The 27,067-nt window shown below is 43.5% G+C and overlaps 1 protein-coding gene across 4 annotated transcripts in view; it reads left to right on the top strand.

Moving 5' to 3' along the window:
• Window positions 1-27,067, top strand: part of EPHA5 (EPH receptor A5) — a gene marked incomplete at its 5' end in the record, with an annotated part of 202,357 nt that overhangs the window by 13,335 nt on the left and 161,955 nt on the right. For 2 of the 4 annotated variants that reach the window (XM_081999323.1, XM_081999322.1), the window contains one exon: window positions 2,107-2,171. In XM_081999323.1, the coding sequence (XP_081855449.1) occupies window positions 2,107-2,171 (65 nt within the window). Of the gene's footprint in view, window positions 1-2,106; window positions 2,172-27,067 lie in introns of those variants that run through there. The other 2 variants (XM_081999325.1, XM_081999324.1) reach the window with 1 other exon arrangement.

Genomic DNA, 27,067 nt, shown 5'->3' with positions numbered 1-27,067 from the left:
AGCAATACTATTAGTTTGCTTAGGCTGTGGGGTGGAAAGCCACCTAATTGTATGTTTACTTACTGTGGATGTAGTTCAGTGTGGTCTCTGAGTATTGCTTCCACCAAATGTCCCGTAGTTCGGTAGCACTGCCAGCTCCCAACTGTTTTCTGTGTTGGCAGGAGAGAGCAATCTGGGCATGGAAACCCTGAGCTACCAGATGTTTTTGCTCAACAGCACAAAAATATACTTGACGAGGCAGAACATCTATATGCCTTATGATAGTGTGCTGCATTAATACTTGCGTACATTGTGAAAATATCTGGATAGACAAATCTTTTTTTAAGGTAAGTGTTTGATGCCAGAGCTGAGAACTGATTTAACACACACACACACACACCCCCAGGAGTGTATTCATATGTTTTGGGCTGGTATGAGGGATTACAGTTGTCAGCCTTCAGTAAAGTACAATGATTAAGACCAAACTGAGTCAGAGAACTTAGCTTTTTCAAACTAAATCTGTTGTTTAATCTTCATTTGTTTTTTAAATATTCTTTAAGATTTTTAAGAAGCGTGCCTTTTAGTATAGTGTACTTCTGGGTTTTCTTAGTATGCCTTTGTAAATAGTGTAATCCTGATATCTGAGGTACTTGGCAGCATTTTTAATTTTGTCTGTGGTGCCCTTGCAGCGGGGTGACCTGGGCCGGTGTAAGGAAAGGTCTGTATGCCTCATAGGTGTTTGCACTGGTGTATTTGGCTGTGCAGAGATAGCAAATCAGCCTGATATGAGTACTAGGGGTGAGAGTTACGGTACTCCCGTCCTTTATACCCGTGCATACAACCTGTTTGTTTCTCTTCTGTAGTAATCTTGAAGTACCTCCATGGTTGGTACTACAGGAGTGAGCACAAAGCTGCATCCACCCATTTCAAGCATGTTCTTGGGCTACATCATCATGGTCTGGAAAGTCTTGGAAGTCCAACTGTGAAAACTTCCAGTGGGATTTTTAAAGAGCACATAGGATTGGAGATCAGGAGTTGAAGACCCCAGGAAACCGCTTCCTTTTCAGGAGGGGCATGAGTACAGAAAGTATGGTGTTAAGCAGGTATTAAGCAGACAAATATACCGTGAGAAGCGAGTGTTGTAATCCAAAGAGAACAAAATTGTGTGCTTTTGAAGTAGAATAGAGTTCCTCCTAGGTTGAGATTTTTGGATGACAGCTGTTGATTCAGAGACAAGCTGTTAACTTGGAGATTTAAAGCCCTGGGTACACGAGGTGAAAGCTCAGCACCGGAAGCTGCTATAATTTTCCTTATCTGAGTTAAGTGTGTGTAGATCTAATTACTTCATGTAGATCTAATTACTTCATGCTCTTAACTCAGTATTTCAGGTAATATGAAGGGGGAAAATGTTATAAGCTTGGTAATAGTTTTTTTGCTGTTTAATGTAAATTGTTGATTGCTTATGTGACTTAACAAAGCAACTCCAAAATTTTGTGTGTGTGTGTGTGGGAAGGATCCCTTGGATATCTTACAATGAAGTTGTCAAAGACTTGGGGAAAAATGTGGGAGAGGGCGAAAAGAATAGATGCCTGATAACAGTAATACTATAATACTTGCACATAAAATACTTTAAAAATTGAATTCATGGTAATCGGGAAACTCTGCATGTTGTTTCTTGTTTCATTTTTGTCTTAAAGGCCTGATTATGCTAAAAACATATATCACCTTTAGAAGAAATGTGTATAAACGCACATAGCTGTTTGTGAGTGTGTGTGTGTACCTATATACTGTATGTTTTACATACCTGGTATGCATTATGTATTTATTTCCCTCAAAAGACCAGATGCTAAGAACATGAAGGATCTGGATCTTACAGAATTTTAGTGCATTTGCAACTTGGTTTCAGTGGCAGATCTCAAAGGAATAAAGCAATGCATGTATAGAATTGTTTACAGTGTATGAGCTCATTGTTAGAGGAGTTACTGCATTGTTATTCTGCTTTATAAAAATCCAACTTCCTTGGTTAATTATAAACAGCCTGTTTACCATAGCCACCCAAACCTTGAAGTATTTACTGAAGTTTGTCATCCATCCCTCTTCCTTAACAGTTTTTTCTCTTATTTTCAGTGAATTTACTGGACTCGCGCACAGTAATGGGGGACCTGGGATGGATAGCCTACCCAAAAAATGGGGTAAGTCTCTGTTGTTGTTTGCTTTCTCTCTTGCAAATTATACTAACCGTTTCCATTCGGAAAGTAGACTACTGGGTTTAAAAACTCCCTGGAGTGATTTGTCGGTAACGGAGGGAAAAAATAAATAAAACAACAAGCTGTGACTGGAAAAATGGAGCTGTGTGGCTAGGGGATTGATTTATTTATGCAGTAGAGCCAGCCACAAGTATTAAAAAAAAGTCATGAGTCAGCCCCCTCACTCCTCTGCTCGCCAAAAAAATCCATGAGGTTATTTAAATTTTGTTTTGATTCTAAATCCCTGTTCTTTTCTTGAGCCTTTGAGGTAAATGTATGACACAATTTTCTGGCAGTTTTCTTCTGAAACTCAGGGTCTGGGCCATTGCTGTTAGCTTTAAATGAACAGGGCTGTTCAGAAATACTTTTCAGGTTCGTAATAAAATTCTGGGACCCGGTAGCACTGGAACAGAAGCTGAGTTTCAAGCACCTTGGAAAGAGCCTCTGTCCCTTACCATTAACTATACTGAGAACTGAAAGAAGATGGCCTGCTAACTTGATGCCTGAAATAACTGCTGACGTTTAGATGCATTAATACCCTCCGGTGCGTGTGCTTGGCCTGACCGCACTGTGCGAGTCGTCGTGACTTTTGGTCTTCGGTTTGGCTGGAGCATCCTCCATGCTTAACAGAGCTTGGGTGCCGTCTCCAAAGGCTGACGTCTGCACGGCGCTGAGTATTCCCGTCAGTTCCCGGGGGCCATGAGCACCATGTGAGGTGAGAAGGCATCCCAAGACTGAGCCCTCCAACAGAGCAGCTCCCAGAAATGTGTTATTCCAGAGTTTTAATTGCCAGCTGAAACGGGCTGCAGAATTGTCTTGGACTCCAGTTTGGTTGTCATAAAAATGGTGGCAATGTTTATATAAAATGCAGCCAACTCTGCACATATATATTACACAGTGAATTAAAATCTGGGTTTCCACAAATTCTGTGCAGATGAAAGGCTGTAGAAATGGCAGCCTCACTCAGACGAGCTGCATGCTTGCAGCCATGGGTTATGGCAGGCGTGTAAAAGCTACACAGGGAGCTAAGATAATCTTCAACTCGGTTCAAGATCTAACCCTGTTGTGGTTGGAGGCCATAACAATATTTTCTCTCTATTTTTTTAAAGCCAAGAACAAAGCTTGCTCCCTTTGTGTGTGTGGGCATCAGAATAACCAGTGCCAGACGTGCTGGCAGAGCAGTGTATTGGTGCCATGGCACACCATAGAAATCCCAGTGTCCACTTCTTAATGGAAGAAGATTTTTCCTTTTTGAACACCTCTAAGTCTTTTTTCCGATGGTATAAAGCACAGTTGCTGTATATCCCAATGTCCTTACAGGAGTATCAGTAGTGAAATAACTAAGCCTGAAGAATTGAGAAGATTCCTGGATCTGTGTAGATGAGTAAATGAAAAGCTAAATATCCTATGCATAAGCATCAGTTTTGTGTTTTTTTCATTATTTAGAGAAACCTTTCTATATTTACAAGCTCAGTTTCCAAACAGCACCTGGAAGTGCACTCATGAATGCCAAATTAACAGTTACTGACTCAAAGAGGAGGATTTTTTTCCTTAAATTAACTTCCACAAATAAAAAGTGAATCAGGCAGGCTGGTTTTTGAATTTCCAGAAATCTCCTCTTAATCTTCTTTGTTTTATGGGACATCATAAAAATTGATGAGAAAAGTCTTTTCAGACTGACTTCTCCAGCCCCCTTACCTGCTCTGCAATCAACTATGCTGCAGTCACACTCTGCTTGATTTTTTTTTTTTTAAAGATCTACCTTGTATAAATGTCTTTCAAGTAACTCTCACTTCAGGATTTGAATTTGGAAAAGAGGGGAGCTTTAATTGAGATCAGAGATACGCAAGCTGTTCTTTTTGAGGTATTCTCATGCAAAGTTGTTATCTCAGGATGTCCTCTTAGGGAAAATTGTGGGAGGTCTGCGTGTCTGTCTGCACAGTCCCCCATCAAGGAAAGGAGCAGAAATGTCCTAATGTGTCACACTTTGCAACACCAAAGTGCGTAGATACACACCATGTGCTGAAGTAAGCGTTGGGATGCATAGTATATTATTAGTGCTATTAACAGTGTCCTGTGGAGTCTAGTCACTTTTGGAGTACTTGGTAGCAATTTTGATGGTGATACAGTTCCAGCTGGAGATACATTAGCTTCAACTCTTCCAGTGTTGCTACTTCTCCACTTGATTTTCATCATGAATCTTAAGGAAACTTAGTATTTTTCCTAGAACTGCACCTGCTGAAAGTAGGAGACTGCACCAGGACCACAGCTGCTGTTAAAGCAAGTGGTTAGTCTTTGTAGCTGTATGGGAGTGCCTGGGAGAAGTTACCACAAAGGCTGAAGCTGGTAGGTTTTGAGAACAGATTTCTACATTTATTAAAAAAAAAAAACAAACAAAACACTTAAACCAAACAAACAGAAAACAACAGAAAAGCCACAACAAACAAACAAACAAAAAAAACCCCCAAGCAACCCCACAAAAACCCCACCAAAAAAATGGGGGTAAGAGGTCCAATCAAGCCAAAGGAGCTTGCATTTGGCAGATCCTTTGTAGATGTCATAGTCTAAATTTTTATTATAGCTTTGTGCCATAGTAATTTTGGGGTATTAAAGCTTTAAGACATTCCATGCTCCAGGAAAGTCCAGCTGCCCTCGTTTAGCCTGTTGCTCACCCCATTTTTGCTGAACGCAGTGGGAAAATGAGATCTAACTTGGGAAATGAAAGCAGCAGTAGATGGGAAGGAGACTGACCCTCCAGCCTGGAGACAGATTCGGTTTAGAGGTAGACCTGTTTCATGGCTGCAATTCCAAATGCAGCACTGCAGCTGCTTTAGTCCCCACAAGATCAGACCCCGGTCGGCTGCTGAACAGCATACACCTAGTGAGCAATGGCTTTTAGGGCAAGGGAGGGGAGCACCTTAGCCGAGGGTTGCCTCTGCGGAGCTTTGTCGAGCTAGGCGCTTATTTCGGTAGTGTCCAGTATCCTTGCAGCCTGGCTGGCCTTCATTTCCCCCATGCAGATAGCAGGTAAGAAAAATCCCCCTTTTCCATCGTACGGAGTATTGAGGAACCAGTGGAAATGAAATAACGTGACTAATACCTGCTGCGGCCAAGCAGGGGTTGAAAACATGTCTCCGGGCATGAAGAACTGGCTGTTGCACAGGAGAAGGTGCTTCCTTCCTTCTGCTGCTTGGCTCCGAAGGATTAATGCCTGCAGTAGTAGTGTGGCTTCCCGGCTGCCCCAGGAGGCCTTCCCTGGCCGTGCAGGTTCAGCAGCTTGCACAGGCGCGCGGTCGGCTCTTAAACCTGCAGTGTTCTTTGTCGGTGCGGGCAAAGTCCTTGTGAGGTCCACATGGCCACGGAGCTCAGAAGAGGGACTCGCTCCCCACCGGCAGAGCGTGGTCAGAATGAAAATGCTGCCCCTTTCACAGCTCAGGTCAGGAATGGATCCTGTTATTACATGCCAAAGGGACAATTTGCAGCTCATGTAAGTTTACTTTAACCTGAAGGAGGTTGTTGGAATTACCAGAGGCTGTATCAGAAAAGTCTCGTCCCCCTTGTGTAGTAGGAAGCCCTCCAAGCCCATCACCAAAACCAGTAAGGTTTTTTTAATACTAAAGCCTATGCCTGTACAGCAGGTCTGAAAAGCCTGCGAGTCTCTCTTACCTCCAGACTTCTTCCTGGGGTGCTGCTCAGGATTACCCAAACTGGGCACATGGGAGTTTCACGTGGGCGTTGTGTATGGCTGTGACACCAACTAGCTCCATCCTACAGAAACTGCCTGCGCTTGCCTGTGCTAAACATACATTTTTACCATATGGAGGCTCACAGAAGCAGGAGCAATGACAAGTGCTGTGAGAGAAATAGCTGGGTCGGGGCAGTGTTTGTAGGCTGTATTGCCTCCTCTCCCCCCTTGATTTGGCAGGAGACTCTGCGTGATGCATTTTGACTCCCTGCAAAGCCATAGCAGGGGGAGAGGCTACAAAAAGACCCATGTAAATCTGTGCTGTTCAGTCTTACTTGGCCTGGCCAAGTAAAAATACAGCCACTTGTAACAATAACCGGATAATTGCAGAAGTTGCTGATTAAAATAAACGCTTTCTTTTAGCTGGCTTGATTCATTCAACCATTATTTCTGATTTTTGTTTCTGTGGCTACGTTTCAGACCCTCCCTCCTTTCAGGGTTTATTTTAAAACTTACTTCTTTACAGCTTAGAAGTACCCTTTTTCTGTCCAAATCAGAGCGCCGCACACCTGCTTTGCTTTTGTGTAATGGGTCCTCTCCTATCTCCTCCACCTCCCATTGATTTCCCTGACCTTCCTGTAGCAGAGAACAGGAAAGCCTCTGTGGTCCTTGGGGTATTGGCTGTGTGCTGTGGCTCACTGCACAGCTCCATGTGCTGGGATTTTTTTTTTTTTTTTTTTTTAGGCTCAGACAGGAAAATGAACGTGTACTAAGGAACCTGGTCCTACAGAGATGTTCATAATTTTTTTGTATTAATTGCAGAAAATGAGAGAGCTAGATGACTTGTTGCACGTGAATGGCAAGAGGGAGAGCAACTGCCCCTGCTTTTGGTGGTTAATAAAGCCAAATACCAAAAGCTGGGGGCTAAATTCAGCCAGACTGATTCTGCAAGTTGCTTCTCTTTTATGTAGGACATTGGTGGGGTTTTGTGGGGTTTTTTTTTTTTGTTTGTTTTTTGTTTTTTTTTTTTTTGTGAGCAGCATTTTGCCTCATTCTTTTGAGGATAGGTACCCTAGGGTGCCTCTTTGAAGTTAAAAATAATGGTGATTTAGATTACTCAGCATGATTTGTGAATAGATTCATGTTGCTCTCTGTTGATCTTAGTTCAGATAGAGATTTTATACAGGAATCCTGGATTGGAGGCAATGTTTGCCCTCAGGGATAGAAATAAAATAAAGGGGGAGGGATAGAGGGTAGTGAAAGGAGAAGGAGGATTCTTGGCACCATTGAGCTGTGTCATGTAGCTATGATTATAATTGGCATTTTCAGGGCAGTACTTGTGTCAGCCTGTGGGTTTTTTTCCTGCAAATGCTGCTGCTCAGCTGTGACCGGTGTAGAAGAGGGATCAGGGGGATATGCTAACATGGCAAGAATGCGATTCATAACTGCAGCAGGGAGCATGATGGAAATGAGTAATACCTGAGCAGGTGAAAAAAACATATTGATGACACTTTTAAAAGCTGCAAGTTGGCTGCTTTGTTTATATGCACATGCTTTTGTGCATGTGCATGTTAGTAAGAAACATGCTGCACATTTAAGTATTTGAAGCAAACTGAGTAATACAAACCAAAGCAGTACTTAAAATCTTCTGTTATATACAGAATACAGAAGTTTTACATGAATAATTTGTGGGATGATGTTGAATTCGGTAGAGTTGAAATATATGGGGGAGTTGTTTTCCATTGGGATTCCTTAAGCTAAAATGCAGTATCTGTATATATGTAAACTCTGTGACCCTCCCCCTGGTTCTTCATGTGTTCACATGGTCATTTTTGCTCATATCCCATGGAGCCATGATGATGCCTTTTCTTTTGGTTATGCTGCCTGTTCTACTGTGCCGGAGTGATTCATGCATGCTTGTATTGTATAGCATAATTATACCAAAAGAGCTTGAGTTTTGGGTCTGAAAAGTCAGCAGAAGTTAATAATGCAGTTGTGCAGGACCCTTGTGATAATTGAACTAAACTGTGTTTTAAAGCAGTGCTGAGTTCATGTTTCAAACCCTGAAAACTCCAGAGTGAGACTGAAGATGCTGGAGTTAATGGGAGTGGAATTCAGTTGACTACTGTTCAAATTGGTGGATTCCCCTGGTGAGTTGGTGGCCTTGCCAATGCTTGTAGAGATGCAGTTGTTTCACAGAGCTGGAATATATCAATCAGAATCGAAAAGACATCAGCTCCGCAATGGAGAGATGAGTCTTGTGTGGTAAGGCTGGTGGAGCTGGATGTAGCATAGAGTATTGAACTGGCCCACAACCACACTGAGGGATGCAGAGAAGAAAGGAATAACCTCTTGCCCAGGTTTGGCAAGGTAGGACAAGAAAAACAGGACTTGTTTCAGCTAAGCTGGTTCAAGTTAAATTTGATGGAAAGCACTTCCTACTGCTGCATCTTTGGGGCAGATGTGGGGTTTCTTTCCCAGGAGGTCTCTGACAGCAGGTCAAACCACCACCTCTTACTCTGGACAAACAGAGTTCATTTCTTCTGGAGGAACAAACCAGGTGATCTGTTTTGGTCTTTTCCAGCCCTACATCTGAAGCCCTGCTTTCTGAAAGCATGTCCTGACTCTATCTAGGGTGAGATCTGTTTTTGTTTCTCTGAGCTCTCTTTTTTTTTTCTTTTTTTTTCTTTTTTAATCTTGCCCTGCTTAAAAACCACATTACTGTTACTCATTCAACACCCTATATTTAAGATCTGCTCCTCTGATGCCTGCAACAGATTAGCTATGGTATGTAGCTGCTTTTAAACCAGAGTACCTCATGCTAGATGACAGTGCTCTCCGAATAGCCTCACCATTTTATTCATGTCCTTTCTCGTATCTTCTTCCCCATCTGAAGTTAAATCTTCTCGCTCCATTTGAAAATGCTCTTAAACTTGTTGTCCTGGACTCTTAGCTAGCTGCTCTTTGGTTTGTATGCTGTTGACATGAATCAAGCCTTTATTTGGGAACAGCATCTGGCGAGGCGTGGGCCTTATTAAAGGAGATCTAAAATGCCCACAGTTCTCTAAGGTACTGTAGTAAGATTAAGAATAAAGCAAATCTTTATCTCGACTAGAACTGTATTACTGAAATAATTTATTACTATCCTGGTCTTGAAAATCCTCCATAGAAGAAATGAAGGCTGATCCTTCAGTATATCGTTTTGTAAATACAGTTGTCAGCATTAGGTTCCTCCATACAGGCTTATTGGCCAAACAATAATCTACTTTCACGCTAAAAAATATTTTTTTTTCTCTAGTGTCTGGGAATTAAGTTTGGGGATAAAAGAGCTTTGAAGAGCTTTATCTTCTAAAACCATTGTTTTGTCTGTTACTTTTGTGCCAGTTTCAGAAATCTTGTTACCCAACAGTTAGTAACCGTACAATTAAAATGTATAAATGTAGTGATGTCATGAAAAATCTGAAACTCTGCAGAATAAAGTATTACCATTACAGAATGCATATGCAACAGCCCAGTGTTTATAAAACATGCATTAGGATTTTATAGTTTATGTTGATGAATTTTTGTAGTATGTTATTTACTACTTCATATGCTGAAATATATGTGTCAGTGGATTACTTATAAAAGGATTATGCAATTAAGTGATAAGACTTAAAATGCATTGGCCTTGCTCTTGCCCCATTTGACAGCATATATTTTTGTTCAGGTTAATGGCTTATTTGGGTAACTAAATGCAAGACTGCAGTCATGTTTGATTTACTTGGTGTTCTTATAATGAAGAAAAGTTGGTTTTCTTTTCATGTTACTCATTCAGGAAAGCTAGCTCAAAAAACATGAAATAGAATGAATGCTAACTTCATAAAGGGAAACGCATGGTAGGTTTGTCTAGAAGGAGAAAATTTTAAGTGCAAAATTCCTGAAAATAGCGTTAAAATGGAAGCTCCTATTTTGCCTTTGTGACCAGTGGTTGCTTTGTGTATTGCACAGTAAATGAAGACAATAAAAATTAGAGGGCTTTTTTGAAGACCCATCACCTAGCTTAAAATCAGTAAGGAGAGCTTTTTGGTTGACTTCTGTTGTACTGCAAAGTCCTGATATGTGGCTATTCAAGAAATAGTTCAGCAGCTGAACATCTAGGACTGTTAGAACGAACTTTCATCTATTTTTCAAGTTTTTAGTGGAAGTGGTTTAGGATTTTCAGAGGTTGAAAATGGCAGCATCACGTTCTCCGTTTGCTTGTTCCGGTCACAAAAACAGGGTCGTTTTCAGTTGCTGAAGACTATGTGCACATACAAAAGGGGAGGGTGGGACTGGGTTTTTGGCTAGTGAAAGAAAATGCCAGTATTTTAGTTGGAAGCTCTTTTTGCCTCAAAATATTTTGGTTTTATAGTCTTAATTTATCTTAAAATGTCTTCATTTTGGGGGAAAAGGCAAACTGAACTGTATGATTTAGTGTGTTTGACTATAGCGGGCAGTAATCATGAGGTCTGTCGGTTTTAATATTGAAAATACTGCGGCAAAACAGATCGGGGATTAAATACCGGGAGTACACATGCACGCAGATACATCCTTTCGGGGGTTGTACGTTAACTCTTCTCCAAAGGAAGGTGGTAATTCCTCACACAGGCTTTTAGGCTCTTCCCAACACGAATGGTGAAGCGCTGTTGAAGGGAACGTGGGTGACACCTGGCTATCAGTCATCTCTGCGTTACCGCTGTGACATTGTACGCTGCCGTGATTGACTGCCTGTGCCCCGTGGGCTGAACCGTGGCTGCTGCTGCCCCTGCCTGGTTCAGAGGGTTCGGGGGGAAAAACAAACACCCAAAAACCCTCGAAAAAATAAAGACCCTGCCATTCTGTGGGCAGTTGTGAGCATTTAGGGGACAAAGCAATTACTTTTTCCATGTGTAATGGGAAATTACCGTTCCTTATTTCTATTTCAGGATGGTTTACTGAAACACGTCAGTGATGTGGTAGTGGTTTAGGAGTGAATGACCCTTGCATGTTTGATCCTCACCTACCCCTGTATGATCCCAGTAAGGAGTAATCCATGGAGGAGTTGCCAGATAGCTGCAGGGAGGGCAGAATCAGGCCCTGGGGGTTGGTAGGAGGCAAGCCCCCCGCCCCCAGAAGAGCATGTTGATGAAGGAGGAGGACAAGGAATTGCCTGCTGAGCTGGGCACCTCTGGGGCAGCTCCCGGGAGAGGGGTGGTGATGGCGAGGAGCAGAGGTTGCTGATGGCTTTCTAAGGACTGCATCTGTCAGACCAGGCTGAAACACCCCCAGCACAGCCCTTGACTTGCCTCCTTTTGCTGCTTTCCAAAAAGGAAAGTATTATTAGATACCTTGTTCTTGCCAAAATGCTCTGATAAGCATTTAACTTCTGTATTCTTGCTTATTTCTCTTTTCATTATTCCAGCAAGTGCCAGGCCACTGCTCTGATTATATTAAATTCTTGATTTAAAAAAATTAACAGTAGAAAAAATAAAATTGTTCTGTTTTAAGCAGATGTGTTTAAATTGTTAGAAAAGTTACCCATTCTTAAAGCCTGGTTTCACTTTAAGACTCTGCATCTTATTGATTTCCGTCTGTATGAACTGCCTATATATTGAAACACAGAAAATGGTGTCCTGTAGGTCTGTTGCTGTGCTGAAATAAGATAAACCAGAAGCTTGTAAAGATGTGTGCTTTCTGTGGATAATCACCTTCCTTGGGATGCTTTCTTGCGGTATCAAAGATGAGAACTTTTGGCTCTGAAAGGGGGGAAGGACTGAGCCTTTATGCTGCAAAAATTCTCAGCTGACTTCAAAAATATTTGGGGGCAAGTGACCTGGCCCTTGTCTTCAAAGGTCTTCCTATAACAGTGATGATTCTTCCCGCAATCTCGACAGTCCATAATGCTGTGCAGAAGATGCAGTTGGCAGGAGAAGATAGGGCAGAGTATTTCTTAATGTGATTTGAGATGTTGGTGTACACTGTTAATCCATTTGCCGTTCTATTCTTGTTGTGAGGAAGAGCTGCAGGCTTGGTGTTATTCTTGCTGAAGTCAGCCCCTCCCCTGCCTTGCCTTTGGCTGTGAGCTAGACCAAGAACTGGTGAGGGCAGGGTGGGAGAGGAGGTGATGACAGAACTTTAATTTAAATATCTGCTTATTGAAAGTGATCTTTCAGAATTGATTTTTTTCTTTTTTTTTGGTGTTTGAGTTTCTCTGTGATGCAGATGTGCTGCTCGTAGGAAGCAGTCCTGCTGAGTTGATATCCCCAAGACCTAACTGTACCCAGCAGATACCCAGTGGGGGTGGGAAAATTGTCTGTTTCTGAAAAGGAGAACTTAGACTTGCTATTTTTTCCTCCAGTCATTTAGAAAAACTAGCCTGTGCTGGCAGCCTTTTTCATTGGGACCTCAATTTTTTTTTTTTTGGTGGGTAGTGGTATTGTCTTTGCATATTCAGTCGCAAACTCCAGTTACAGCACTGATGTTGTGATTCTGGTTTCCTGCTGGAGCCTGGAGAGCATTCCTGAAGTTTGTCACTTGAAGTTGAGGGCCATCAAAATAACTTCTGCTCTGTATGACATCTGCTCAGCATTGCTTGCTCCTGGTTCAGTCAACGGTGAAGGATAGCAAAAATGTGGCCTTTGGTCTTCTGCTCAGAAACCTTGGGGGTGTTCAGTTTTGTTTTATTTTAGCTTTATTTTCTTCAAAAATTGGGAAGATTCACACTTGAGAGCTTTGCCTTGGTTTCAAACCTCCAAACTATTTGACTGGGCAGCTGTTGGAGCTCCTCGCAAGACATAAGTTTAGGTGGTGTTACAAATTGTAGGGCATGCACTGACTGTTTTTGTTGATTGCAAATCATATAGTAAGCCCATAAATCATAGCCAGTGTTGTGATTACAAATCATTACAATAATGCGAGATTATTCAGTTTGTTGCAAATCCTTCTAGACTACACAATTAAAGTCGTAACCACAAGTATAATCCTGTGAGATAATACACAATCTCCTTCTGGTTTACCGTTCGCTTTATTTTGATGCCAGATTGAATAACTGAATGTTCCTGCATAGTTAACTTCAATGGCAGCATATCTGCTTTTTGTGTTGCTGCTAAGTCTGGAGTTTATTTTGCATCCTTAAAAATATGGATATTGATTAATAAAATAGTTGGACAAAGCCCTGATGATTTCAGTTCTAGTGCTGGGAAAATCAACTTAAAAATGATAATGTTTTAGAAAAGAGTTGCTAGTTGTGTCAGTCACTGTAGATGGCTTGTCAGATGGTCAGAAAATAAATGAGTTGCAGTGATTGATACACGGGGGTAGGCGTTGGGGTAGGTGAGTGCAAGCAGGTGGGGGCCTCGCTGCAAAAGCAGTGGCTGCAGTTGCTCTTGCCACAGAATTACAGCGAGGCAGGGTACAGCTGCTGAACAGGAATGAAATGAATATTTGGCTTGGAAATGGATTTCAGACAAAATCAAACCTTCTCGCGCAGTTTTGCATATTGCTCTCCTTTCTTCTGCAGTACTTGTTGTCTATTCCTGATGTTGGATGTCGTGATGCTTCCAGTGGGAAGGAAGCCGCAGCGGCCTAAGGAGCGACTTGTGCCCACTGGCCAGAGCCCAATGACTCAGTGTGTCGGAGTAATTCTGATAAATACCCAGACTGAGATAATCAAAGTCCATTGGGGGATTTGGTGGTTGTCCTACTTATTAATTTTAATGATAATTGAATATCTGTGCCGATTACTCAGGCTGTAAGCTCAGCTTCCCAAGCCCCATAGATTCCATTTCAAAATGCTACTTACTCGGAGCCTGGTACATTTAATGCAGAGGGGTGGTCTCGATGTGGGCAGGCTGTGCAGATAGGCAGGAGCTACCGTGTCCTTTGGAGTCGCAGTAACTAAGGCTGGCAGAGCCTGTTTCTCAAAGCCCTGTCAGTGTATTGAACTGGCAAATGTCTTTAGCCCCCAGAGGATTTGGTGATGATGCTGCCTGTATAATGTTTGTAAAAGGCTTTTGCTGTGAAGGTGTTGGAGAGAAAGCAGGGAATATTAAGCAGCCCTTGCTCGGTGTTTGCGAAGCTATTTTGTTTGATGCTGTTAGCCCAGGTAAACCTTTTGGACTCTTCTCTTCCCTGCCTCTTTCGAGCACAGCACAGCTCCTGAGGTTTTTCGGCTTGCAGACTTAGCTCCTCCAGTGCTAACCTGGGGTGTTTTCCCCCACCACTGCTGTTTGCAGGGGCTGACCTCGCTGAAGTTGGATGTGCAGAAGTCCCTATGTGTCTCTCCAGCTGTTGCAGAGTGTCTTTGGCAGAAGCCAGAACCTGTGTTGAGCTTTTTTTGTATGAGAGGGGCTTTTCCCAGATGAATTCCCTGGTGCATTTGTCCCTGCTGGAAGACCACATAGTGTCTCAATTGATCAAGGATAAAGCAAGCAACTGAGACTGAAAGTGGGTGCTAGTGCCATAGGTGTCCAATGTTTTCTTGAACAGGGAATGAGCCTCACTTAGCAGAGTCTTGATTTTTGCCTTTAAAAAGCTGACTGTCCCCTTCCTTTTTTCTAACTTTTGTTTTGTCTGTTCAAAAATAAAGCAGGAAAGAGAGAAAATAGAGTGTAAACAATTTTTTTCATGCATGATGCTGTCACCAAAGCTATTACTTGGCAAATTTCCTTTCTTCTTTGCTCTGCACAGTTTTAAATCTGAGAACTGAACTAGTTTTCTCCCATATTACAGTAAATATATAAGTAATCAAAATGATATTAAGAAAGTAAGTTGGGCAACTCCCCGCTGTTCAAATATGTTAATTGCAAATCATTGACATTCTAGACATGCTGTTTCTTACTGAGTTATAGTTTCCTTGCTGGTGGAGTAAAACAATCAATTGAAAAAAAGCACAATATTATAGTATTTACTAGTTCTTGTTATTTAAAAATAAGAGCAGATTTGTGAATGTGCGAGCTGAAGGCGATGATGTTGTAGTTTCATAGGATTTAAGGCCATTGGGGCAGTTAACATGTAGTTGAATCTCCTGTGGTATGTACAATGTAGAAACTTGGTCAGGGGTCCTTGCAGCAGGTCTGTAGCCTTGCTTTGACCTACAGTGCATCTTCTGGAGAGGGATTTCTTCTTTTTAGTCTTCCTCTTATGGTGAGTCTACCATATCCCCTTTGTAGCTTGTGCCAACAGCAAGCCGTCCTTATTATAAGACAAACTAATCTTTCCAGCCTGAATCGGTCAAACTTCCGTTCTCAGTCAGTGGATCTTGCTGTGCCTCTTCTTGCTAACTTTGCAGGTATGTAATAGTCATCTCTCTTTCTCTTCCCCACTCCCCATTTCAGGCAAATAGAGGCCACATGCAAGTTAGCCACATCCCATCCCTCTCCAAATTTTTTGGTAGGTTTTTGATCTGTCAGGTAGCTGTGGATTCTCCTTTCTGGGATCTTTACAATTTGTCCTAGCTGAAGTGTTGCCATTTGAAATGAAAGTGGCTTTCTGGAAGTGGTCTTAGTGAAGTGTTGCATTATCTTCTTGTTTGCTCTGTGAGGCAAATAACGAGGAGAAGAAAATCATCCTTGTGACGGAAGCCAGGTAGAAGTGAAGGGGGAATCTTAGTGTCTGCTCAGCTGGATGCTGTGGCAGGGAGGAGTTGAGGTGTACAGTGCCAGATGTATCTGTGACCTGAAACTGTGCTAGCACTGTGCTGAAGTCTCTGCCATCCGTTGACCTGGGCGCTTGGTTATTTGGTAAGAGGAGTCCCTGGACGCGCTATTGCATGAGTGCATCATGTTGTACATTGTTTCTGTTGGGAAGACAGGTTCCTGTTACAGGGGAAGATAAAACCCTGCAGTCTCCTAAAGCCCTAGGAAAGATAGGATTTGGTCCTGGCTCAGCATCAGCTTTAGTGCAAGTAAAGGCTTCATGCCTGCAAAACCAAATACCTTGCAGAATCTCAGGATTCTGCACCCATGAGTGGAAGAGACTGCACTGAAATCACCCATGTGCTTGGATGGCCTGTCTCTGACAGCTTCAGTCCACACAAATACAAAAACTCCCCTTTTGTGTGTATGAGTGGTAGAGTTCTTTAGGTCTGATCCTATGTGACTCGCACCCAAGCCTAGGGGAAGCTATGGAGATGCAAGAACAGGTTCTGTGTCCTTCCCTGAAATGGCTTATTCCTTTACTTAGTATGAAATTTCTTTCACTGCTTACTGTTTTAAGTTTCTTTGTGCACAATGATTTATGCATGAGAGCACACATTCTTAGAAAGCTTTATGTATGTCATGGTTTAATGCCAGCTGGCAACTAAGCACCACATAGCTGCTTGCTCACCCTCCCCACGGCGGGATGGGGGAGAGAATCGGAAGTGTAAAAGTGAGAAAACTCATGTGTTGAGATAAAGACAATTTAATAGGGAAAGCAAAATTAGGAATTAATTCACCACTTCCCATCAGCAAGCAGGTGTTCAGCCATCTCCAGGAAAGCAGGGCTCCATCACATGTAACGGTTACTTGGGAAGACAAAACGCCATCACTCCAAACATCCCCTCTTCTTTCTTCTTCCCCCAGCTTTATATGCTGAGCATGATGTCATATGGTATGGGATATCCCTTAGGCCAGTTGGGGTCAACTGTCCGGGCTCTGTCCCCTCCCAGCTTCTTGTGCACCCGCAGCCTACTCACTGGTGGGGTGGGGTGAGAAGCAGAAAAGGCCTCGACTCCGTGTAAGCACTGCTCAGCAATAACGAAAATATCTCTGTATTATCAACACTGTTTCCAGCACAAATCCAAAGCATAGCCCCATACAAGCTACTGTAAAGAAAATTAACTCTATCCCAGCTAAAGCCAGCACAATGTATTATGCACTATGGGGGCAACTTGTCAACATGAGTGCCATTTCTTCAGCTAACTTCCCGTGGGTATGTGTTTTGGTAAGAACAGTCGTGTCAATTAACCACATAACCTGTAGAAGTGCTGTTTTCTATGCTCCTATGCTAATTAGTTCTTCCTCTGAGAATTGTACTTTTAATTTATTTTTTAAAGTGCATTCATTCATCCGTTTCCTTTCAAACTTCAACACTTTGTGAAACACGCATCCAGTTTCGCTGAAAGATTCTGAAGCTGAAGAGACAAAAATTGAAAGGGGATTGATTTAATGGTTTCACTGCTAAATAATGATGAAACTGAGTTTGTAAATTCATGTTTGTGTGAAGTGGTCAGTCAGTCCACTTCGTAGCGTGAGTGTAAGGCCTAGAATAGGGATGGATAAATAATCATCTGTAGTTTCTGTGCTGAGTAGTGCCTTTCCTCCTGGGGACTCCTGAAGATTATTTAAAACTTTTTTCACCAGAAATTCAGGCCACGGACGAACATTATCTTGCCTAGCAGCAAAACGCTGTTGCTGGAGTTCGGCTGTGTTATGACCATAAGCTGCACGGAACTGCGAGAAGCTTGCCTTCGGTGATGGGCCTGCTGTGAAAGTGTCTCCTCAAATGCAAGTCCAAGGGAGGTCCTTGCTTGTGTTCTTCTGACTGGTCCTGGGCTATGTTCCTAGCCATGGCATGTTGACATTCAGTTGCCTATTTAGTGGTTGTCAGATGCTGGAAGAGAGCGTGGAGTTGCAGGAGGTTGCAGGTGAGGAAAAACAGCCTACGAAATATGGAACCTCTCCAGAAAGGTATCTTTTCTGAGATGGCAAGGATATAGGACATCCATCATAAACAAATGGGCACATCCATGTTTCTTCAATTCCAGATTTAAAGAAACATCGAGGTCCAGGTTGCATCTGTGTCTGACAGATTTACATCTTTGTAATTCTGGTGCCATATTTAAATAGTAACATAAGCCTGACGCAGTGGGAATTAAATCCCGTAGAATAAAGAGTAACTAAAAGTTGCATTATGTTGTGGAATAAGCATAACAAGCGTCCACATGTATAATTTATTACCTGTAGTGGGTAAGTACTTACCAACAGTCATAATAAACTCATTCTGTTCATTCATTTTTAGATCTTAGCATACTGATTCAGACCTTAACTGAAAGTGAATATACAATCAATGTGAGGCTTTTTATGCTGGTTTAATAATGTAGGCCTGCCAAGGATCTTTAATTAAATAATTATTCTTTGTTCAATCAGGATAGATTGCTTCACTATAGGGATTGCAGGCAAGAACGTGCAAAATCCGCCCCAAACTGATCACGTTCTAGCTGCTCACTGTAATCCTGCGTAAGTGATAGTCTTTGTTGCACAAAGCAGTGAGAGCAACCCAGAAACCAGGAAAAAATTGTAGTTGGATATTAAAAATGTAATGCCTGATTCAGGGGTGATCAAAGAAAAGCATGCTAACACCCAGTTTGGTGGTGCTGTGAACAAAGTTACAGCTGTCTGACAAACGGGGAGAGTGGATTTTCTACAGGGTTCAGCTCCAACAGCTTGCCTTGTTTTTGGTGACGGTTGTAAGGTGCTCAGCATGTTGGGAATCAGAAAATCTGCATTTTGGTTTTCTCACTGGTGACCTCGCGTATTCAAGAGGTGGCAAACGGAGCTGTTAGGAGGAGGTGCAATAAATTGCATGGTGTGTGTGCCTGCCCGCTCGCATAAGAGGGTCTGCACAGGCAGCGCAGCCTTCTCGTTTCTTGAGAAGCAGCAGCCTTCTCGTTATTTCTTCATCGGAAATGCAAAAAATCTGTTTGGCGTGGGGGCTGCTGCTTGTAGCATCACGCAGGGCTGGCTTCGGCTGGCCCCCGCTGCCGCGGCGTGTCGTTAATGCAGCTCACGGTGGCTGGGCTGAGAGGACTTCAGTGTTTATTAGGGGAATATAGTCGTTTAAGCCTGAATAAGCTTCAAAGCTCTAATGCGGCTGTTTGGCCAACAGAAATGAGATGTAAATTTGTGCTGAATAGCCACTGATTACAGAAAGATGATTAATGCAAGAGTTAAAATTGATTTATGGGTGCAGTTGTCAAGGCCTAGGCCGTGAATATAATATTATCTCTATGAAAAGCTTTGAGTCCATTAGAGACCAGGGAGCAGGGGCAAAATAATGCATTTGCTGGAGGGTCTGATGTGGTGCATGGGCAGTCTATAAGCTAGTCAAACTTGGTGTGTGCCTGAGAGGTTGGGCTTTGCCAGCAGAGCGCATGGATAATTGTACCACTTTGCCTGAAATATTAGAAAACTGAGAAGTTTAATCTCTTTTTATTTTAATGCACTTTTTGATCAAGTGTTTTTTCTCTTCTACTGGAAACTCTTAAATGTTTCCTCACTTTCAGGGAAGTATAGATAGTTGATGAGAATGATAAAGATTAAGGATTCAGTTTAGTTTTTGCAAATTCTCACTGCCGTGGGCATTAAAAATAAACCAAATACTTTGTGTTATTCCAATTGTAGTAAAGAGAAGCCCCGATTAAAATTTTGGTTTATTTAAACATTAGGACAACATTAAAGTAACAAGGAAAACTTCCTTTCTTGCTGCTCTTGAAAATTGTTCTGTGAACCTCTTGGTATCATCAGATGATGAGTAACGTGAACAGGATCCCTAAAGCTTTGAAAAACCAAGCATATGGTTATAAACCTAAAATGTATGTTGTACTGCGAGTCCTTCTGAAAATCTGGCTCTGTCAGTCTTCCAGTGGTTAAATGGTGTGGTGTCATCACAGTTTGTTATGGCATTTGTTAAACTGTTCTGCAATGAGTGTTACATTAAGCAATGAAAAAAGATTTAATGGTATTGTGTTTCTTCATTGCCTCTTTCATGCTCATCTCCGTTGTCTTACCCTCAATTGCTGGACTGTCGTTTAAAACAGATGTTTTATTTCAGATGTACAGAGAATTTCAAACCTTTAAAAAAAAAAAAAGTCAAATTGGGGGAGGGGAGGCGGGGTTTGCAAATAACACTTTGCTTTGTTCTGGGAAGGGGTCAGAGCAGCCTCTGATTAGGCATGCTGGAGAGGGGCCGATGCTCTTTTTCATTTCACTTGCGCTAACCTCCAGCTGGGTTCTCCTTCCATTTGGATTCTGGTCCTGACATATTTCATTGATCATGCAAATGATCAAAGTCTGAGCAAAACTTCTGTCTCATTTTCATTTTTTTCCACTGCATCTTGGTGTGCAGCACTGAAAAGCCTAGGTGACTTTGTCCTGATGTTTCGTCTTTTTTCAACAGCTTGAATTGTGCAGGTCTCTGAACAGATAATACATTTCATCGTAAGCATGTACTGCAAATAACTGAATAGGCTTTAATTGCTCTTCTTTCTTCCCACCCTGCTTGCTTGGGTGGGACTTGGTTTGGTAAATTACTGCTTGTGTTTTGAGATGCTATTTCAGCTTTACAGAAATCTGCATTGTTTCTCATCTTGTTAGTAGTGCAGAGCAATCCAGGAATTGTCAAAACTTTTGCAGTGTACTACACCAAGGCAGGTTTACTGAGAAGTCTCCTACACAGCCTGCTGCAGAAATAGAAGGTGTGGCAGCAAACTTTACGTTCATATTACAAATATAAAAGAATACTGAAGAATTGCTCAAGTAGCAAGTTCAAATGTTTAAACAATAGGAGCTGATGATTATGAAGTTCTCTATGCAACTTGAAGTGACTTCTGATATGTCATCACGTTTAGCCCTTCTTGAGAGGAGCAGTCATGCTTAGTCTCACCGTTTCATCGTGGGTCTTTCCTATTCGGTGTTCTCCCTCAGCTCTGAGCAGTGTGACTGTGTGAGAACCTTACCTGGCATTACTTGGTGGAGGAGGATTTCTAGCAGTCCTGGTTGTGCAGAGGACTTTGAAAGCTTGAACCAGATGGAATTTAAAAGATCCAAACCCCTGTAAGATGCACAAGTATCCACCTGGATGCTTAAGTTCTCACTTCTAAAAGTTCCATTTTTTTTTAAGCTGCTGCATCTGGCAGCAGATGGACTGCAACTGTCTCCAAGGGGCAAAAGGATTCTTGCTTACGCGCTGGCAGGCCTCATCGAGAGGGCTTTAAACTCGATTTGAAGGGGGAAGGGGATAAAACCAGGCTCACTAGAGATGAGCCTAGGGGTGGCATGCCGGAGTTGGGAGTGAAATCAATAGCCCAGCTCAAGTGCATCTACACCAATGCACGCAGCATGGGCACCAAACAGGAGCTGGAAGCCATTGTGCAGTGAGACAGCTATGATGTAGTTGCCATCACAGAAACATGGTGGGATGCTTCTCATGACTGGAGTGCTGCAATGGATGGCTATAAGCTCTTCCGAAGGGGTAGGCAAGGATGGAGAGGTGGTGGCATGGCTCTGTATGTTAGGGAGAGTTTTGATTGTATAGAAATCAACGACTGTGAAGAGCAAGTGGAGTGCTCATGGGTAAGGGGGAAGGCCAATGAGGCAGATATCCTGCTGGGAGTCTGTTACAGACCACCCAACCAGGACGAAGAGGCAGATGAGACATTCTGTAAGCAACTGGCAGAAGTCTTGCATTTGTTGGCCCTTGTTCTTGTGGGGGACTTCAATCTACCGGACATCTGCTGGAAGTACAGCACGGCAGAGAGGAAACAGTCTAGGAGGTTCCTGGAGTGTGTGTGGGATAACTTCCTGACACAGCTGGTGAGTGAGCCCACCAGGGGAGGTGCCTTACTGGACCTGCTGTTTACAAACAGAGAAGGACTGGTGAGAGGTGTGGTGGTCGGAGGCCATCTTGGGCTTAGCAACCATGAAATGATAGAATTCTCAATTCTGAGTGAGGTAAGGAGAGAGGTCAGCAAAACTGCTATCATGGACTTCTGGAGGGCAGACCTGTTCAGGTCACTGGTTGAGAGAGTCCCTTGGGAGACAGTCCTGAAGGGCAAAAGGGTCCAGGAAGGCTGGACAGTCTTCAAGAAGGAAATCTTAAAGGCGCAGGAGCAGACGGTCCCCATGCGTCCGGCCTGGCTGAACAGGGAGATTTTGCTGGGACTCAGGGGAAAGAGGAGAGTTTATCACCTCTGGAAGATGGGGAAGGCAACTCACGAAGTGTACAAGGATCTTGTTAGTTCAAGCAGAGACAAAATTAGAAAGGCAAAAGCCCAGCTAGAGCTCAGTCTGGCCACAGTTGTAAAGGGTAATAAAAAATGCTTCTATAAATATACTAACCACAAGAAGAGACGCAAGGAGAATCTCCATCCCCTACTGGATACGGTGGGGAGCATTGTCTCCAAGGATGAGGATAAGGCTGAGGTACTTAATGCCTTCTTTGCCTCAGTCTTTAATAGCCAGACCAGGTATCTGCAGGGTATTCAGCCCCCTGATCTGGAAGAAGGGGATGGAGAGCACAATAAACACCTCATAATCCAGCAGGAAACAGTTAAGGACCTGTTAAGCCACCTGGACACCCACAAGTCTGTGGGGCCTTATGGGATCCACCCAAGAGTATTGAGAGAGCTGGTGGAGGAGCTTGCCAAGCCACTCTCCATCATTTATCAGCAATCCTGGTTAACAGGGGAGGTCCCAGATTACTGGAGGCTTGCCAATGTGACGCCCTTGTGCAAGAAGGGCCAGAAGGAGGATCCCGGGAACTACAGGCCTGTCAGCCTGACCTCTGTATGGGGAAAGATCATGGAGCAGTTCATCTTGAGAGTGCTCGCAAGACATGTGAAGGACAACCAAGGGATCAGGCTCATCCAGCATGGGTTCATGAAAGGCATGTCCTGCTTGACCAACCTGATCTCCTTCTATGACCAGGTGACCCGCCTAGTGGATGAGGGAAAGGCTGTGGATGTTGTCTACCTGGACTTTAGTAAAGCCTTTGACAGCGTCTCCCACAGCATTCTCCTGGAGAAACTGGTAGCTCGTGGCTTAGACAGGTTTACTCTTCGCTGGGTGAGGAACTGGCTGGATGGCCAAGCCCAAAAAGTTGTGGTGAATAGAGTTAAATCCAGTTAGCTGCCGATCACAAGTGGTGTTCCCCAGGGCTTGGTTCTGGGGCTGGTCTTGTTCAATATCTTTATCAATGACCTGGATGAGGGGATGGAGTGCTCCCTCAGTAAGTTTGCAGATGGCACCGAGTTGGGTGGGAGTGTTGATCTGTTGGCGGGTAGGAGGGCTCTGCAGAGGGATCTGGACAGGCTGGATCGATGGGCTGCGGTCAACTGTATGAGGTTTAACAAGGCCAAGTGCCGGGTCTTGCATTTGGGTCACAGCAACCCCATGCAACGCTACAGGCTTGGGGAGGAGAGGCTGGAGAGCTGCCCGGCAGAAAAGGACCTGGGGGTGCTGGTTGACAGCCGGCTGAACATGAACCAGCAGTGTGCCCAGGTGGCCAAGGCAGCCAACAGCGTCCTGGCCTGTATCAGAACTAGTGTGGCCAGCAGGAGTAGGGAAGTGATTGTGCCCCTGTACTCGGCACTGGTGAGGCTGCACCTTGAATACTGTGTTCAGTTTTGGCCCCTCACTACAAGAAGGACGTTGAGTTGCTGGAGTGTGTCCAGAGAAGGGCAGCGAAGCTGGTGAGGGGTCTGGAGCACAAGTCTTATGAGGAGTGGCTGAGGGAACTGCGGTTGTTCAGTTTGGAGAAGAGGAGGCTGAGGGGAGACCTTATCGCTTTCTACAGCTACCTGAAAGGGGGTTGTGGCGACGTGGGTGTTGGTCTCTTCTCCCGAGTAACCAGTGATAGGACGAGAGGAAATGGCCTCGAGTTGCGGCAGGGGAGGCTTAGACTAGATATTAGGAAAAATTTCTTCACCGAGTGGTCAAGCATTGGAACAGGCTTCCCAGGGAGGTGGTGGAGTCACCATCACTGGAAGTGTTCAAAAAATGTGTGGATGTGGCGCTTTGGGACATGGTTTAGGGGGCATGGTGGCATTGGGTTAATGGTTGGACTTGATGATCTTGAAGGTCCTTTCCAACCTTAATGATTCTGTGATTCTGTGAATACTGGAGTGTGCCATTGGCAGCAGTGGAGTTGAGATGGAGCATGATAGTGCTGTGAACATTCACCCAACTCGTTTCCAGTGTAGTTCTGTTTTGCAGTGGAGATGAAACATTAGTCATATCCCCATCTTCGCTAATCCCTCTCCTGCCCCCTGTCACAGTGCAAAGCAGTACATTAAACCTTGGCAGCGAGTGGAACTGAGCCTTGTTAAATCTTGATGCAGTGGTGAGTAGCCTTTAACATGGACTAAGGCCCTTTTACTCCTCCTAACGCCTTTGCTGCCCACATGTTGAAAGAGGTCGTTCAGAACCATGTGTCTGGCTGTCCCTTTAATGTTGCTGCAGTGAGAATTTGCTCTTTAAAGGTTTTGTTTGGAGGGTGGGGGTGGTAATGGAAGTGAGTTTCTAACTCTGCTTTCTACCAGGCAAGTATCACATGTGGGATAGCAGGGAATATGTGTTTGGTTAATACAGGGATGGAGAAGAAAGTTCGGTAGTCAGATGTGGCATGTCTCAAAGATGCTCTGAACTTCCAGCTTGTACCTCTTTGCAGTTTGCTTCCCCCACTTACGTTTTATTTTATGAAAAATGGTCCTTACCTCTGGCTTGGAAATCTCCTGTAATGAGCGAGGAAACTCACGTTTACTTCATGTAATTAACTTCAGGATATTCTGAGGCTGTTTTTTAACCAGACTATGCAGTTTAGTGGCCAGAGTGACATTATAAGAAACAGCAGAAAACTGCAATCCCGCAGTAAAATAGTGTAGCCCAAAAGTTGTGGTATTATTATTTTGGTGGTGTGTTGTTTTATTTTATTAATTTTCCTAGTTGGACAAATTGAGGTGCCAAACCACCAGAAAATGTTAAGTTCCTTCTTTGGAAACTCAGCCTTTTAAATTAATTTCATTAGATCACATTCTGCCTGGGTAAGGAGATTATTCAGATCCTCTTTATCCTCTATGTCTGTTATCCATTATGTTTTTTGCTTGACTAGTAAATGCTGTCAGTAGGAATATATGTCTGTATGTGTAAATGTCTTGGTTGTAAAATTGCCATCCAAATGAGACTTCGGCCTTGGGTGGGGGCAGTATCAGATGTATGGAAATGGTAAGATCCTGGGTGGTTACAACTGCTTCTAGTATTTAAAAGGTTTAATAAACACTGGGCTGAATATTGTTTGTATTGAACTCACTGTAGTTTCCTTTGGAGCTCATTTTAAGGGCAGGAGCCAGTGTCAAAACCCCTCCAAATCAGTCTGAGGCTGTGTAGGAATCTCTTCACCTTTTGCATTATAAAAGTGGATGTTGGTATTAGAAAAGAAAAGTTTGTTTGTACAAGTAGTAAGTTTTTTTGTTGTTGTTTTGGTAGCTGAAATAAAAATAAAAGTGTGTTTGTGGTCAAAAGAAGTCATTTGGGTTAACCTAGAACAGTTTTCTTATTACTTTTTTTTTCTGCCTTCTCATTTGTTTAAATTCGGGAAGAGAAGATGGTAAACACATGGTTTGGGAGAGTGTCAAAATCACTGTTTTCCCCTTTACTGATTTTTTTCTTTTTTTTTTTTTTGGTCCCCTCCCCTCCTTTCCTAACTTGATCCAACACATGAATTACTTTGGTTTCCTGATTTTTTTTTTTTTTTTTTTTTTTTTTTTTTCAATTTCAGATTGTGATTTACTGGAAAAAGTCACGTGGATGTGGTTGGTGTCCTTCCACTGCCTGGTTGGTGCAGGGCAGGAGGGGGGATGCCACGGGGCTGTCCCAGTGAGCAAGTATCCCGCTCTGAGGCAGAATTTGAACTTTAAGCCCGAGTTGTCACACTGGCACAAATACTTAAAAGTTGTTAACGAAGAGCCCTGTTTAAACCAGGATCCAGTGACCTGGCAGTGGTGGAAGAGAGCTGGGCAAAGCCGCTTTGCCCTCTATTCTGTCTGGAGGTGGCATGTGGTGGGCACCGTTTTTATCCTGTAGATCTTGAGCTGCTTGCCGTGGCTCTGCTCCGCTCCTGGCACCGCTCCTCCGTCGGGAAGAGCAAACTTGCAGCATTGTGTCAGGTTACTGCATTTTTCTCCTGCTTGAGAGTGGTTTGGATCATTGACCCTTGTTGTGAGAGGGGACCAGGCTTCCCAAGTGCTCCCTCAGGTGCTGGTGGACTCTGCCACGATCAGTAGGTCATACAGGTTATACATACACCTCTTGCCAATGCCAGCGTTCAAAACAGAACTGTTTTGCTCCTGCCAATCCTGAGGTCAGCATCACTTCAGAGCAGGCTACAAATAAGGTGACTTTTGGGCACACCTGTTTTGTATTCTTGTTCTTTGAGCAAGCAGAACCCTTTTCCTTTTGGTGAAGACTGAAACACCCCCACCAAAAGCAAAGACTCCTTTAATCATATGGCTCCGGAGCTGAAAACATGAGCAGTGCCGTGCATCTCGGGGCACGTTGATAAAACTGGCAATATTGGTGGCAGGCTTTGAAGTAGTTGAATTTTGGGACTGGCGTGTCTGTAAGTGGTGTTTTGCAACAGGCGAGATGGTGACAGAGTCAGCCGTATTTTACAGCTGGCACAGCCCTGCAAAACCTTCTGCAGTGCAGAAAAAAAGATACGTCGTGCTCTGCCTGGCTTTCACTAGAGAATTAGCCTTACGTGACCTCACTGAAGTCGCTGAAACTGCGCAGCGGAGAGCCTGCTTCTTACTTGCCTTAACTTCGTAAGACGATAGCAGGTGGAAAGCCATCAGGCAGCTAAAAACCCAAAAAACCTCAAGGTTTTGGGTTTTGTGATGTGAGGGGAGCAGCAAAGGGAGGGAAGGAGCAGGTTGCAAGATAAGGTTGAGTAGCGGGAGGGAACGTGTGTGTGCGAGCTAGGCTGGAGGCTATTGATTGGCAGCCAGGTCTTAACATCAGCTGCATAAAAAGAAATCAAAGAGACTGACCAAATATTACCAGGATGAAAGGCAGGATAAATAGCAGAGAGCTGAATGCCAGGCTGCTCTGCCCTTCTGGAAGGGCAGCACGTCTCCCCTTTTAACTCGGCATAGGGATTGCATAGCCCCACGCCAGGCTCCCCTCTGCACCAGTGTGTACTTGTGCTGGGTTTGACAGCAGAATTTTGGGGTAAAATTACCCTCCTTTGTCTGTGGGCAAAGCATGTGGAGTACCTTGGATGCTTCCACACATTCAAAGCCTGGGATCTGAGAACTGTGCCAGGCTTGCCTTTCTCCAAAAGAAAATGGTGAAAATGCATAAATCCATTTCCAATTTTACATCTTTGTGCCAGCAGGTACCTGAAT

Source organism: Phaethon aethereus, assembly GCF_964289735.1.
Source record: "Phaethon aethereus genome assembly, chromosome: 4".
Classification (NCBI taxonomy): Eukaryota; Metazoa; Chordata; class Aves; order Phaethontiformes; family Phaethontidae; genus Phaethon; species Phaethon aethereus.
Note: the sequence above shows the minus strand (reverse complement) of the source record. Positions and strands in the feature narration are given on the sequence as shown.